The sequence below is a fragment of the Suillus paluster genome (genome assembly GCF_016628075.1).
Source record: "Suillus paluster strain FC165 chromosome Unknown EDB91scaffold_84, whole genome shotgun sequence".
Taxonomy (NCBI): Eukaryota; Fungi; Basidiomycota; class Agaricomycetes; order Boletales; family Suillaceae; genus Suillus; species Suillus paluster.
This window is the reverse complement of record NW_024537644.1, coordinates 158932-173820: the sequence shown is the minus strand read 5'-3', so window position 1 is coordinate 173820 and position 14889 is coordinate 158932. Positions and strand designations below refer to the sequence as shown.

At 49.8% G+C, this 14889-nt stretch overlaps 7 protein-coding genes across 7 annotated transcripts; 3 read left to right on the top strand and 4 right to left on the bottom strand.

Moving 5' to 3' along the window:
- EDB91DRAFT_1161471 (uncharacterized protein) lies at nucleotides 1-1537 on the top strand. Its single transcript, XM_041319840.1, has 2 exons — nucleotides 1-521; nucleotides 578-1537. Exons 1-2 carry the CDS (start codon nucleotides 63-65, stop codon nucleotides 1511-1513), a joined length of 1395 nt encoding a protein of 464 aa, XP_041172319.1. The 5' UTR covers nucleotides 1-62; the 3' UTR covers nucleotides 1514-1537.
- Nucleotides 1538-1747: 210 nt separating this feature from the next.
- On the bottom strand, nucleotides 1748-3687 carry EDB91DRAFT_852300 (WD40-repeat-containing domain protein). The gene is made up of 4 exons (XM_041328611.1): nucleotides 2763-3687; nucleotides 2575-2712; nucleotides 2355-2522; nucleotides 1748-2299 (listed from the first exon to the last, which is right to left on the bottom strand). The coding sequence occupies exons 1-4, from the start codon at nucleotides 3459-3461 to the stop codon at nucleotides 1982-1984; spliced, it is 1323 nt and encodes a 440-aa protein (XP_041172318.1). The 5' UTR covers nucleotides 3462-3687; the 3' UTR covers nucleotides 1748-1981.
- Nucleotides 3688-4999: 1312 nt separating this feature from the next.
- Nucleotides 5000-8354, bottom strand: EDB91DRAFT_852261 (uncharacterized protein). The gene is made up of 10 exons (XM_041328610.1): nucleotides 7479-8354; nucleotides 7318-7423; nucleotides 7105-7262; nucleotides 6698-7051; nucleotides 6332-6648; nucleotides 6178-6280; nucleotides 5810-6129; nucleotides 5515-5754; nucleotides 5326-5461; nucleotides 5000-5271 (listed from the first exon to the last, which is right to left on the bottom strand). The coding sequence occupies exons 1-10, from the start codon at nucleotides 8154-8156 to the stop codon at nucleotides 5044-5046; spliced, it is 2640 nt and encodes an 879-aa protein (XP_041172317.1). The 5' UTR covers nucleotides 8157-8354; the 3' UTR covers nucleotides 5000-5043.
- Nucleotides 7973-8865, bottom strand: EDB91DRAFT_852321 (uncharacterized protein). The gene has a single exon (XM_041328612.1). The coding sequence runs from the start codon at nucleotides 8724-8726 to the stop codon at nucleotides 8229-8231; it is 498 nt and encodes a 165-aa protein (XP_041172316.1). The 5' UTR covers nucleotides 8727-8865; the 3' UTR covers nucleotides 7973-8228.
- Nucleotides 8866-8949: 84 nt separating this feature from the next.
- Nucleotides 8950-10330, top strand: EDB91DRAFT_1253408 (TAP42-like protein; the record flags this gene model as incomplete). Its single annotated transcript, XM_041323642.1, has 5 exons — nucleotides 8950-9045; nucleotides 9105-9311; nucleotides 9363-9902; nucleotides 9953-10107; nucleotides 10156-10330. 5 exons carry the CDS (start codon nucleotides 8950-8952, stop codon nucleotides 10328-10330), a joined length of 1173 nt encoding a protein of 390 aa, XP_041172315.1.
- Nucleotides 9995-11397, bottom strand: EDB91DRAFT_1313650 (GTP binding protein; the record flags this gene model as incomplete). Its single annotated transcript, XM_041325136.1, has 7 exons — nucleotides 9995-10540; nucleotides 10594-10757; nucleotides 10816-10927; nucleotides 10977-11049; nucleotides 11112-11198; nucleotides 11227-11232; nucleotides 11284-11397. The coding sequence occupies 7 exons, from the start codon at nucleotides 11395-11397 to the stop codon at nucleotides 10479-10481; spliced, it is 618 nt and encodes a 205-aa protein (XP_041172314.1). The 3' UTR covers nucleotides 9995-10478.
- Nucleotides 11398-11669: 272 nt separating this feature from the next.
- Nucleotides 11670-14016, top strand: EDB91DRAFT_1253406 (methylenetetrahydrofolate reductase-domain-containing protein; the record flags this gene model as incomplete). Its single annotated transcript, XM_041323641.1, has 11 exons — nucleotides 11670-11753; nucleotides 11804-12007; nucleotides 12059-12104; nucleotides 12158-12280; nucleotides 12330-12485; nucleotides 12534-12658; nucleotides 12708-12900; nucleotides 12958-13190; nucleotides 13243-13608; nucleotides 13661-13780; nucleotides 13840-14016. The coding sequence occupies 11 exons, from the start codon at nucleotides 11670-11672 to the stop codon at nucleotides 14014-14016; spliced, it is 1827 nt and encodes a 608-aa protein (XP_041172313.1).
- Between the last annotated feature and the right edge of the window lie 873 nt (nucleotides 14017-14889).

Here is a 14889-nt window from a genome sequence, read left to right as displayed (position 1 = left end):
CTCTCTTGCTTCCGAGTTCTACTCGTCGTTTCATAGAGTAAGACGCATTGTCTTTTGCGAACATGTCCGGTTGGAAAAGCATCATTTTTGATGATCCGTCGTCTGACCACCCTATGCTCCCTCTGGTCGTTCGAGTTATGAAGTGCATCTACAGCACCGTCGACCCTACACGCCCACCACCATCTACGGTGGACAACTGGCGGCGTTCGCCAAGCCTTTCCTACAAGGTGCACGAGTCTGGACGTGAGCCGTCAATTGTCATCCTCAATCTCCGAGAAGGTGAAGAGGATCATCCACGCATGAACACCCACTTCATGATCAACTTAAACACAATGTTTATCTGCGATAAATTCAAGAACAATCGTTTTCCGGCACCCCAGGAGATTCTTGCTAGTCTAGGAGAACTCCGAGACTACGTGTGGAGCATTGTCCGAGGAAGGTGGGAAGCGGCGGAGGCGATACGACGCGAGGAAGTACGTCGTCTTGAGAAGAAGCGAGAAGAACAACGAAATAGAGTCCAGGTGAATAAATTACATAGTTGCAAGCATTCTGCGGAATTTATTCATTCTGAGTACAGGCCTTTTGTCGTTGTCTTGTCGAGAAAGGTCTCATCGATGAACATGACTTCTCCAGTGACAGTCTGCATTGTCCTGTCTGCTCGGCGAAGCAGACATCGTGCAACATGTGCAAAATCATCTCCTGCTCCAATAGTGATTGTAAAGTCTCCTCTGCCATCCCCATCGTACAGTGTTTCAATCACCCCAGCAACAATATCTGTATTTCATGTTTGGAGCGCCCAGGCTCTCTGCCTCGTCTGGGCGAGTGTCCCTCATGTGCACACTGGTTCTGTGCACAAGAGCTTGAGTGGTGCGTTGGGCGCCCAATTTCTAATGGCAACACAAGTGGCACCGGACCTTCCTCACCGACTATTGTTGTAACCCGATTACACTCAGCACACCCATTTTCCTGCCAGTCCATCGCCTGTGTGGCGAACACTCAAGCGAGCGGAAAGAATGGGCGTCGGTGCTGCAACACTACTTGTTGGTCTCGTGTGGGTACCACAGTGTGCCCTGATTGCATCACACAGGATAGCTTCTCCTGCCCATGTGGTCGATACTGGACTTGTGGTGGCTGCATTTCTTCCGCTTGGATTCTCAGGTGCCCTGGGTGCCACCGGCGTTTCTGTCCGCAGTGTTCATACATCGTGGCTTGCGAGGAATGTAAAGATGTGGGGTTCTGTCACGACTGCATGGAGGAAGAAGAGAGCATTGGCGTGCAGCACGCACAAAGTGCAGACCTTGTCTTCAAGTGCCGGAACTGCAGAGCTTTCCTATGCAAGACATGCGTTGGTGTCGAAGAGAAATTTTGTTATAAATGTGACCGAGACCTTTGCAAGCTCTGTGGAGACGACGCAACTACTGGTGATGATTGTGAGATGGTCTGCGATGAGTGCAGAAATCCGGCTAGCCAGTACGATGTTGAGGAGATGGTTTACTATGATGATTTCTATTGATGCGGCACATCACTACAGAACTATCTTTTGTGTTATAATGTAATCTGTGTCTAATGCTATTATATCGTGCTAGTATCTCATAGTCTACCGGGCTCAGTGAACCACTGCAAATTGTTCGCCATACAAGTTTGTTCAATAAGTTTAACAAGGATACGCAATTCCCCGCATTCCATGTCCTCAACACAAATTAATGTTACAATTTATATACACGACTCACCGCATGGTGTGGAGTCGACAAGCACGACCGAGTATGCCCCGTATACTGCAGGTTGCGAACGAACGGTCCACCTCCAAAACAAGACGGGCGGAGAAATTTAAGACGTGTCAATCATGAGGTGCAAACTAGTCTTAGGGTGTGTTGGGAGAATGGTGCAACATCGAAAATTTACTACCTCTGAATATATGAGATAGTACGCGGTTAAAGCGAAACGATTTCCAGGAAATCAGTCTCGGAATGGACATGAAACCCTAGCTGGCGCGGGAAGCAGCAGGATGTGTTTGTCGAGTTTGTGAGAGGCGAAAGAAGTACCTGACGAGGAGCGCCAGGCAGCTGATCTCTGTACCACGTTCGACATCGACCGGGGAAGGAGGTCTGTTAGTAGCAGCAGAAGCACCGGCACCTCCGGTCTGCAAGGCGGCTGAGGTAGCTCCGCTGATCACATTATACGTCTCCGCTGGTGGCGCGCTGCTCTTTGGGGCACCAGCGTTAGAAGTCTGGGCTTTCCGGCAAGGAGGACGCGGTGGCTGTAACAAGTGCCTTTTCCCGCTCGTGGCATTGACGGTGCGCTGCGGAAAAATGTCATCAACAAGGTATGGATGTCGAAAAGCTCGGGAAACTTACATATTTACCTCGTGTTGCGAAGACATCTACAACGGGGATCCTGTGGGGATGATTAGTATGGTCCTGAGGAGCAGGGGAGCGAAACAAGAGACGGTTCATGATTTTCTTGATGCGCGACCCAGTGGGAACGGAGTGGTTGTTGCGTCGAGGTGTGGACCGCGCATCAAACTGTAGGCACGATCAGACATTCAAGTTGAATCTGCTGTTACTAGAAACTCACATCATCAAAGAACCCCCGTGAGAGTCCCGCGCGTTCTCGTCGAGGCTTTGGATCCGGGATGGTCTTCTGCGGGAGTGAAGTTAGGGGTGGTACAAAATGACGAGCGTGAAAGCGTACCTGAAGAACTTTCAGTGCGGACTGTATAACATGTCAGCAGAAGCATGGCATGATTGGAGGAATTTACTTGCCTGCTGGGACTCCATCTCTGACTCGCTCTCAGGAACCATCCATGTCCGAACGAGATTGTCCCAACAGCCTGTCGCGATGAGCTGGCTGTCCTCGGAAAAAGCTACACCCCAGACGAAATGAGGGTGGCCGAGTGGTTCGCCGATCGGTTTGAACGTGGTCAGGTCAAAAAACCGCGTCGTGTTGTCGAATGATGTGGTAGCGAATTTTGTACCACTGGGGGCAATGGCTAGTGAGAATAAAGTGTCGGTGTGTGCGTCAAACTGTTTGACTCTGTCTCCGGTGATAGCATCTGAAATTCGGATGTCTTTGTCGTCTCCGCTGACGAGACGGAGACCATCTGGAGTGAATGCGACTCTGTATGCCCGCTGTTCTATCTTCAGCAACTCTTTTCCATTTGCTGTATTCCAAACGATGATGTGTCGGTTAGTGCCTGCTGCTAGTTTTCTCCCATCCGGGGAGTACGACACCGAGTTGGCTGGCGTATCCACTTTGAATGGCCCAAGGACTGTTTCTCCCGTCTCTCTCTTCCATATGCATACCGTTTTGTCATTTGAAGCACTTGCAAATGTCTCGCTGTCTGGTGCAAATATCACGCTATGAACGGCATTGACATGTCCCTTGAACGAGAGGGGCACGCTCTTCCTTGTCTCAACTTCCCAGATCAGGATGCTTCCATTCGTTCTCCACTCCCAATCCATCGCCCGTTCGGGGACGCTGCAACCGTCCAGACTGTGTTATCGTGACCCAACAAGGGCTCCCCCATTTGTTTCCCCGTGTCAAAATCCCACACCCGAAGACTCTTGTCGAAGGAGCAAGTGACGAGGAGACGAGTGCCAGGGATGAAAGCCACGTCGCTCACCCGTTCTCTATGACCCTTGAGCGTCATTTCGACATGAGGTGGTTCCTTTCGAGTTGGCAGGGTGGGCGCTCGGGACGAACCTTCGTGAGTGATGTCTGCCATTGAACCTTGTTCTGTGTCTCGGTCAGCAGGAGGGTTGAGCGGGGAGTAAGCACTTACATGCGCTATGGTGAGTAGTGGCCAAGTCGCATCTCCTTCAGGTCATCGCTGAGTTCAGATCAAGTGGACTATGCTGTAGACTCAGCACGTGGGTTTCCTTGCTCACAGCCTCAGTCTACTGGCATGGTTGGCTGGTCCATTTCCGTTTACTTCAGCCTCCAGCTTGCAACGAGTTTTTATGCGTCTCTGCGAAGCTTTCGTGAACTCAGTCGAACTTCAATTAACCCAAGTTGCCCTCGACTCCCAGCTGCTTTCGAAAGGGACAACAACTGAATTGCGGTGTGTTTCGCTTTCGGCGCCTAGCGCGAAATGCTTGTTACCCAGTACTTATCGGTGAGTGTTTTGCTTGCATCGACGTATCTCTACCTCTTATTCCTCCAGACGCCTTGTCACACATCCCCTCGATAAGGAGACTTTCCGCATGAGGGCCACCCCCGATTTACAGAAATTCTAGGACATTCCGTAACGATTTCGGCGATTCGGAAGCTCAGAATCATACAGTTTCCGTCAACAAGAGAGCTTGCTTGCATCTTGGATTGCTCAGTTTAACGATCTTCTCATATTTTTTTCGATCTGCGCTCAGACTCCAGCTTTGAATATTTCATTTTCACCGCTTTCGAATTTGCCGCAGATCTCTCGGCTCGCGCAGAAAAGCAGTCAGTATTTTGCCCCATGTCTCGGAAGTAGTGTGCACCTTATTGCAAATCATGGTCACCGCGTCGAAGACTTTGTGCTCGTTAGATGGGTCGGTTCCGAGTTTTCTAGATCACCATATATGTGCGCCCAGAATTTTACTTTCGAAACCCGATGTATGTCCGTGCCGGACGTTCGTACTTCTGGCGCACGTCTGCGCTTGTCCGATGGTAGGGATACAATGCCCTACCAAGCATTGACTTAATGGTGTTAAATTGGCGCACCAATCATGTTTGGTGATGCACATTTCAACATTGGAGAGGTTTTGGAGACATTTCACCCCGAAACCAATGGATACTCGTTCAAGCCCCTCGATTTCCTACAGCTGGTCAACCGAGGACCACGACATGAACCCTTCACATGACACCATGACGCTAGGTTCCACAGTCAGCGAGGCTGCCGACATCTTTTTCGATTGCAAGCTGAGCAATAACTCGTATTACAGGTTGTTTCAGTGCACAGAACAATTATCTGCACTATAATACAAATTATCAATGGATTACGCATAGTCTACGAGCTCAATCAGCTGGAGAGTCCGTTGTCCAAGGAGAGAGCAAAGCGGAGTGAGATCAAAGCGGAGTGCACTCCAGAAGTCCATAACACCGTTCATCTTTCGCGTTCCAGCTCTCGACAGTGAAACGCATCTTCGGGGTATCGACTGGCAAGTCCTTCTTTGCATATGCGTCGTGCACTTGTCTGAGGTTGCCAATCACGGGGTGTAGGCGAGCGACTAATTGATCGAAAGCATCTTTATCCCCTTCCAAGTCGGTAGGAGGCAATCCAGATAGAAGTTTACACTTTGCAGCTGCTCAGAGCCTGGTAGGATGTACTAAATGAGGTAAGAAACACACCGATTTTTCACTGGCAGAAACCACGATCTTGTTTCCTTCATCATCTACCAATCGGAATAACAGTCCGTAGAACCATTTGCAATGCGTGTCGAGCATGTCATCGCAGTCGACGCACCCTTTCCAGGTCCGCCGTAAGCTGCAGAAAACCGACATTAGCGTCGTATAAGGATAGTATTGGCTTGCGCTGACATGGTCTTGCATTTCGTGCAGCGTAGGAACGTGGCTTGATCTAGATCCAACGGATAAAAATCGGCCACCCGCGCAACGAATGTGAATGTGTTTGGACAGACGTTGCTGGCGATAACTTGCTTCATAGTCAAATTCCTTGATGTCTCGGCCATAGGAGGGGGCGATTCCGTCGGGGAATTACCCACTGATTCGACGGACACCCCGTCTCGTTTCATCTCTAACTTCCACTTCTCCTTGCGTCTGTTAAGGGAATATCAACGACCAGCGACATGTCAACAGTCCCGCCGACACGTACTGTAGAAGAGCTTTTACTTCCTCCTTCTCGCGGTCATTGGCTGGAATGATCAATCGTTCGTCACCCCCTAGACGCCCGAAAGAGCCCTTTACACCTGTCCTCTTGATCAGGCGCAGATTCTTGATTCTATACATTGCGCCTTGCTGAAGGTCATGAGCTCTTCCTGTCTGCCCACCCTCCAGGACAATCTTGACGATCCGGCGGTCAAGGCCACGAGCCCATGGTGCTGGCTCCGCCGGGTTGACGAGGTCGGGATTGAACGTGTAATCTGTGACATAAACAAGCGGCTCTTCCACGGAAGCAAGGTCGACATGAAGGACCTAGAGAACATGTCATGAAGTGAATGAAAAATTCTCTATCTGACGCACCTCAATCGTGCAGTGGAAGAAGCGCACTTCTTCGTCAACGTCTTCAATCAACTTGTTATCAAACCGCGCGGAGGAGCCCCCCTGCTCAAACTTCTTTTTCCGCCTGAGAGAACGCGATAAACGAGATTTTTGTAAAGGCTACGACACCACTTACTCCAGCAATGCACGGAAGTGCAGGTTCGCACCATTTTGCACCTCGTCAAGCTTTTGTGACTTATGTATCTCCACCAATTTACCAACAAGATAAGTGGAGTTTACCATTACGCGTGTGTTCGGGAGGGACCAGAATTCTCCGGACTGCAAAGTCTTTGCGAATTGCCCTGCGTCATCCCACATCTCGATTCTGAATACATATGGGGCCAGTTCTGGCGAACACCAGCTCGCTTGTGTGGGGCTGCTGTGAGGGTTTACGGTGTAGTCGGTCACATACACGGTGTTAGGCCCACTGTTATTTTCATAGACGTGCAAAATCTATGCTTTCATTAGCTTCACATTTACGACGAGTCGTTTGTAGACTCACTTCGACGGTGCAATCGAAATAACCTTGAGGGGAAGTGTCCGATGTTAGCTCCGAGATGAGGTGATGTTCTCGTGAAGGGCGCGCGACACACTGCACGGACGTGATACCTTGCTGTATCGTCTGTACTGCTTGCCACCAATCGGCAAGCCGAGCGCAGTACTCTGCTTCTTTGCCTTGCATACTCGGCTCATAGTAAGGTGAGAACGAATACCCAAATCCTTCGCCTGATGTCTCGGAATGCGGGGCGTCCTTTCTGTCAGGATCACGGAAACGCCGGGTTTGGGTGTCATAGGTAACCCAGCGCAGCTTATCACAGTACCCGACACCATTGAGCCCGCCACCGAACGTGCTGGTCTTAACAACTCTCGTGAGCGAGTGAAAGAGTTGTGCAAGGGATTGATCAATACCTTCAATCTCCGAAAGATGACTATATCTCCAACTTCAGCCTGAGGGAGCCACTCGATGTACTCCTTCTGGAAGCAATTGACGATCAAACGATGATTTACAACATCCACATCATCTTCCATACAGGACGGGTCGACAATGGAGAAAGTCCGGTGCCATTCTGTTACGGCGGTCATCCATGAGTCAACTTTGAGCATTGATAACAAAAATCCCACCCTGTTTTCGCGTTAGTGTCGGAGACTTGGATGACGTAACTACGCCAATGATATTGAAGAATCCCAGTCCTAGTTCGATCTTCTTAATGGGTATGATGTCGTCTCCCTAAAGACGGCGTTCAAATAAACTCGTTAGACTACTCTGAAGGCACGAAACTCACCGCTTGCGTTTTCACTCCAGCCTTCATGGCCAGCGCTCCCTGTCGACGATTGCGTGCGGGATCATTCGCAGGAGGCGGCGAGGACATTGTCGCCGTCATTGGGGTCGACCTGTTTGATGGCGATGAAGTGGTCTGTTCAGAACTAGAGCTTGTGTGCTCGTTGGATGGTGCCTGTGATAGTGACCGCACAACGGTGGGGGGCGATAATGGAGCTCGTGAAGCAGCTGCCTCTGCTTGAGGTGCCGCCATCTCGCACCCACCTGATTCCGGCCTGGCCTCAAGAGCGGGTTGGACCATCAGTTCCGCCTTACGTGCTTGCTTTTTCCTCCTGCGCCTCTGCGCTATTGTAAGCTCTGTTTTCGGTGGCTGCGCACCGGACTGAGGAAGGTTGGAAATCGAGGAGCTGCGATGCTGATGCGACGAAAGCACAGGAATTGGTTCATCTCGCGGCTTCTGAGCAGTAACGGTTTCAGGCTGCGGGCTATTGACCGAGGAATCCGTGTTCAACACCTTCACATAGCCTGTGGAATCCCGCCCGGCTGAGGAGTTGCGATGCTGATGGGACGGAAGAATATGGGCTGGTTCTTCTCGCGCCTTCTGAGCAACAATTTCAGGCTGCGGGCTTGTAGACGGGGAATTTGTGTTCGGCATCTTCGCGAAATCTATGGAATCTTGCATGGCAATGTCGGCGACGCGGGGAATGTTGACGGTAGCGTTAAACCAGTCGACTAGATGATTTTGGTAGGAAGGTCACGTCAACGGTAAATTACTTCTGTGAAAATGACACAATATTAAAAGGTTACCTTCCCAAGTGTTGAATACCTTCCCTGCTTCGGGTCCTGACATAAGCTTGATTGCGATCCCATCTTTGAATGTGAGCGCGACGGGGAGATAGCAAGGGGCAGAAGATTGCGCCCTTCCCCGAATCTGCGCGCCTTTGAGAGAAAGACAAATTCTGCTACCAACACGGAATGGGAAGGGATGTAAATTATCGACTTCGGAGGCGATGAAAACGAGAAAGCGGTAATTGTCGCCGTGCTCATGCATCTCGAGGTTCAGCTGGCGTCCCGCACCAATGCAAGGAAAAACCATGCATACCGTGGCTTCGAGATTGCCAGTTTCATCCGTTGCGGGGTCGAGGAGATCGGTTGCATTCTTTCGACGTGTTTCATCGAATAGGTTGTCATCTCCTGACTCCAGGCGAGGCCTTTTCGGAGGAGATCCTTCTTCCACGGAAATTCTTTTCATAGGCTGTGTCTATATGAACAGCACACGCGCACGAAAAGAGGCCTGTTAGTCGTTGAAGTTAATGGTAAGAGACTAAGAAATTGCAAACTGAAATGTGTTAAAGTCTAAAGAGTCAAGGAAAGACGCGATAGAACGCGGGTTGACCCCCAAGTACCCCTAATATATAGAGTTGTATGAAGAATCAAGATGGGTAGGCAGGACCCCAGGAAACTCTTGAGACACTATGACCAGCACACTTCCCTTACCCACTCTATTCTCTAGGGCACTCGCAACAGCCTCAAAGGCCTTGAATCTGTCCACTGTGGACGATGAAACACAGGTGTGCTTTTGTTATGCACCGCATATTATCCATAATTGTTATTTGACAATACTACAAAGGAACTAATCCAATCAGCCGTAACTGATCTCAAGGAGCTGAACCGGCGCGTTGCAGCTCTTTCGTTATTCAGTTCCAATGAGGTCCTTGAGGATATATCAACTAGGAATATGGTGTACTTGTTTGCACGATATGTTCTTGCTGAAGTCCAGAATCGCGTGAAGACAACGGATAGGGACGAGCGCATGACCGTTCTTCAGCAGACGCAGGTAAATTTCCTATTTCTATCGATAAATCAACATGTCTTAAACTGTGACCAGGTCCATCTGAGATCATTCATCCATGATCTGGACACTTATTGCATAGTACCTGAAGTAGAGCGTGCGTTGTATGCACAAAGCGCATCCTCCATAAAGGATGCGGCCAAACGGCGAGAGGTCAAGATCAAGCAGTTCAAGGCTGAGAAGGACTTGCGTGCGCGAATCGAAGCTGTAAGAAAACGACGGAAACAGGCACCTATGGGAGACCTGCCCCAAACTGACTTTGATCTCATCCGGTCATTACTCCCGTCAACTGTGGCTCCTCAAGTGAGCGACGAAGACGAGGATGATTCAGAGACAGACGAGATCCTACGAGAAGCAGTATTGCTGCTGCTACGACTAAACTATGCCCAAGCATACTCTCAACTCGAGAGCATGAACCAGGAGCTCGAACTCCTGCGTAGTGCCCCACCTCCTCCCAGCCTGGAACCGCCCGTAGACGACAGGAAAGATAAACTCAAGGAGCAAGATGACATGTGGAAGCTAGACACAAGATCTCGGATTGGTGAGAGCGGACCGTTACTTGACTCCAGCGGAAAGGTACAAAATATTGCCTTACCACCGGCCAATGAAGTTGATCGTCGTGACAGCCCCTAAGGCCATTTACTATCCTCCCCGCGGGCGCATCAGATCGCGCACGTCTACAAGCCCAGGTCTTCGGACCTGGTCACCGTCTGCCAACGATGAGTATAGACGAGTACCTCAAAATTGAACAAGAACGCGGCAACATTCTCACAGGGGGAGGGTGAGTTCTCACCGTTTCAGTTACAAAGACACTAATTAATTTGCGCAGCCCACAATCCGAGGAACAGCCAACCTCGTCAGAACAACTGGCGATTGACTCCGAAATGGATGGTGCAGTCTTCGGTGAGATGAAATTGGAGGAGAAACGACAGAAGGACGAACAGTGGGCACAGTTCAAGGACGCTAATCCGCGTGGAGCGGGGAACACAATGAATCGCGGCTGAAGAAGGCTAGCGACGGGAAACGAGACAGTCTGTTGCATTGTGTCACAAATAATTCGTAAAGACTCATCGATTTGGTGGTTGTGGGCAAGCAAATCGGGTATATAATATCACGAGGGGTAGCACGTATCATCACGTGGGAAACGGTGGATCAGCAATTGCACTGTGATGCTTCTGGTACGGCGGCAGCCTGCTGTGTCGTAACGTCGATTTCTACAATGAAAACGTCAAATGCTGAATCAGCGACACGGCACGAGAAAGCGTACTTGTATTCTGGGCATCTGCTTGGCCCTCTTTCTCCATCCCAGGTAATGAGAGCGCAATCTTCTTGAACAAGCTTTTCACATTATGTCCAGCTTTTGCTGATGTCTCCATGAACATGATGTTCATTTGTGTCGATTTCGAAGTTGCCTCTTCTACCGTAACTTGACTGATTGACGTGTCAGACGACCTCGTGCTACAGAACGAAAAGAGATACTTCAACACACCGTTTGTCCGATAAATCGGCCTTGTTACCAACCAGTACAATAATGACATCGTTCCCCCGTTCTGACCGAACGTCGTCTATCCATTTTGACGTGGAGAGGAAGGATTGGCGATCTTTCCAGCATTTAGCATCTGGAAACCCCTATAAACTGGACTTACTCACTTGTAATATCATACACAACTATAGCTACAGACGAATCTCGGATGTACGATGGTATTAGTGAACGGAAACGTTCCTGGGGCAATACAGATCAGCCGACCGCTACCAACACAACCAACTACCGCACATCATACGCACCTGTCCGGCAGTATCCCACAACTGTAACCGCACCGTCCGGTCCTCCAGATACATAGTCTTGCTCAAGAAGTCAATGCCGATGGTGGCCTGGTAGGTGTTGTCAAACGTATCGTACATGAATCTACGCCAGCGTCAGTAAGCGGGCTCGTGCTTAGGATATAGCGTATCTGACCTGGTGAATGAGACTGGTCTTCCCGACGCTCTGGTCGCCAAGAAGGACAATCTTGGTGCGCTTCGGAGGCGTCGAGGAGAAGTCAGCGGTTGCGGGTGTCGAAGGAGAATCCATTGGTGGGGTACGATCCTGACTTGAGCCTAGACCGTGTACAACAATAATAAGATGGGACGATTGCCTTGCCAAGTGCCTGCTAAAGTCTTCTGGATGTGAGAGTCGGTCGCGCTGAACTCTTCCATTGCGGCAGTGTGTTTATCCGTGTTTACTAGGTTATGACTGCCAGTGTATGTAAGCCACGTGGCGTAGGTAGTCGTGCTCATCGCTGCCATCAACACCGACGGCTCTGCAACTAAATTGATTTCGGCGTACTTTGGATAGGGTATGCAATGAAACTTTCAGACAAGATTGCGGCGTACAACTTGTCGCACCCTTTCTACACCTTTGAGTTCTTTCCCCCCCGGACTGACCAGGTTAGTGTGGTACTTCCTTATTGCGCACGTCCTTCATGAATCTATATCAGGGGTTCGAGAATCTAATTCCGCGTATATCGCGCCTGTCAACTCTAAACCCTCTTGCAATAAGTGTAACATGGGGAGCTGGGGGTTCGACAAGGGACCGGACAATCGACCTCGCAGGTCTGACCCAATCAGATTATGGAATCGACACCGTTTTGCACTTGACATGCACGAATATGGTCCCAGGGATGGTGGATGATGTTCTTAGGGTGAGTTACTTCCCACGAAGTACCCGAGCATGGTAAACCTCCACCTGACAGGCGGCAAAAGTGCGGGGTATACAGAATATACTCGCGCTGCGTGGTGGTGAGCACCGCGATTCTCGTTCGATTGTTCATGCTGCTAATGACTAACATGAGATCCACCGCGGGGAACCGAGCATTGGACGCCCGTCGACTCTCGCTTTACTCATGGAATTGACCTTGTAAGGTATATCCGTTCTTCTCCAGAGTTCTCCTCCCACTTCTGTATTGGCGTTGCAGGTAAGTGCCTTCAACTTTAAAGTTCACATTACTGACATACGTGCAATAGCCTATCCTGAAGGTCATCCAGACCACGATACTGATGAAGATGGTAACCTGAACGTCCTGAAGGAGAAGATCGATGCGGGAGCAGATTTTATTGTCACGCAACTATTCTATGACGCGGATCCTTTTCTCGAATGGGTAGACAAAGTTAGAGCAAAAGGTTAGTAGCAAACTCTGCGTCATTTATGACCTCCTAATTGAATCGCAGGCATCACTGTACCAATCATACCTGGCGTCATGCCCATTCAAACTTATTCTTCCTTTTTGCGCTTGATAAAGCTATGCGGTGTCAAGGTTCCCCCCTCCGTTATGGCTGCTCTTGAGCCAATCTGTGTGAGTACCCCAGTCGTGTATCACATTTTCACCGTTAATCGGAGAACAGCATGATGACCAGCTTGTGAAGGATTACGGCATAGGACTTGCTGTTGACATCATTCGAAAAATTACCTCCACAGGAAAAATCAAGGGAATTCACTTCTGCACTCTAAATCTTGAGAAGAGCGTCCAGCTTGTTATAGAGAAACTGCAATGGGCAGGCGGGAGCCCGATAACGAAGAATAAATTGATCGCTGCAAGTCCCATTCATCTATGCTTGAGGTCAATCTGCTGATCATTGTTTCAGGATGCGCCAGGACCGATGATCCATGCTCAGCTCGCTACCTCCTCTGATTTGGTCATCGATCCCACCACAGCAACAAACACAGCAACAAATGCGCTAACGTTTAAGCAAACCTTGGACCCAGAGCCCGGCCGAGGCGAGCTGAATCATGCAGCGACATGGGACGATTTTCCGAACGGTCGTTTCGGTGATTACAAGAGTCCCGCGTTCGGTACCCAAGATCAATGGGGCGGGACTGGATTTTGTGTGCGAATTCTCTTTCTACCTAACCCAACTAGCGTACTGACAGTTTGCACAGCAGTACAAAGGTGAATGGGGTCATCCCAAAAGTACTGATGACCTTACTTCGCTCTTCCTGCGCTACCTCCATTCCGAGGTGTCCTCGTCTCCATTTTCCTCTTTGCCACTTTCTTCAGAGTCGCTAACCATCCTGCCGCACCTCGAGCAACTCACGAAGCGTGGATGGTGGACCGTTTGTTCGCAGCCTGCAGTAGACGGGGCGCACTCTACGGATGAAGTCTTCGGATGGGGTCCGAGAGGCGGGTATGTTTACCAAAAAAGTTTCGTGGAGTTCTTCGTGGAAGAGAAAGATCTGGAGAGGATTGAAAAGAAGGTCGAAGCGGAGGGGAGAGGTTGGGTGCACTATTTCGCCGGGAATCTGCAAGTGAGCATGCCCTCCAATATTGCACCATTTTTGCAGGCTCATGCAGGTACAGGGAGAATGTATAAGTAACGTACCGAGTGATGGCCGGAACGCAGTCACGTGGGGTATGTTCCCCGGGCAAGAAATTACTCAGACGACCATAATCGAGCGTGAATCTTTCCTGACGTGGAAGGTATGCGTCCCCTTCAGACCCATTCCACTTGTAGTACTGTACTGATAACATCAATGTAGGATGAAGCATTCTCCATCTGGGCCGAGTGGGCATCCTTCTACCCACCAGGATCCGACGAAGGAGAGCTACTCAATTGTGTTCGCAAGGAGCGGTGGCTGGTGAGCATCGTGCATCATGATTACAAGAGGCCGGACGCTCTATGGACGTTCTTGTTAGATGGAGAACTCCCACTATGATGCGCGGCTATGGTACGAGACCGCCATTTTGTCGGAATCTTCGGTTGTTGCACAGACAAGTCCACGATCGTGTTGTTGTATTTGAAGTTTTAGTTTCCCACTTAAACACACTTTGAGCTTTGAGCTCTTGGGGCCTGTCAAGTTGTGATTGACACGATAAAAACTCATCGTTTCTTACTACCACGTGACTACTCAAATCTCAGACCTGAGCTAGCCTGAGCTGGCCAAGTATATTTCCATCACCACCGTGGGTGCTGCCCAACAATATTTACCTGGTCCAGTTGAAGAATGATCAGCCCGAATTTCGTCAATAATCGATAATCCTTCACCTGCAGCTGGAACTTGGGACCAATTTGGGCACAAATGCTCGAAACAGATGAACAGCACTATACCGCCATCATAATCGGCTGGCAAACGCTCCAGAACGCCGGGGCCGCCATTGGCACTCTTCTGCTCTGGGTCTACTGAGTCAGTGGTAAGTACAGCTACAGGTGAAAGGTTGTTTCACATAAGGTTGTTTACTCATAATTGCCCTCCACCTGAGTTTGGAACGACTCGACAGATGGAGCCTGATGTCCGCCAAACAGACAAACAACGCCCCCACGGTGCCACCGTCGTGTGCGAGTAAGCCGCTGGCAAAGCGTCCAAAAGTCTCTACATCGGATTCGTCATTGATGCTCTTGGGTTCGGGTCCACTTGCGATGCTGCAGCTGTCGTGTCTTCAGTGGCAGGAGCTTTGCACGATGCATCCACTAACAGTGATTGTCTTTTCATCAACTTTCATGATAGATCCATTTCCTCACTGGTTGATTCACAGACTTGACTCAAGTGATGGACAGCACACCATGGATTATCAATTCATTTCGGAGCAAC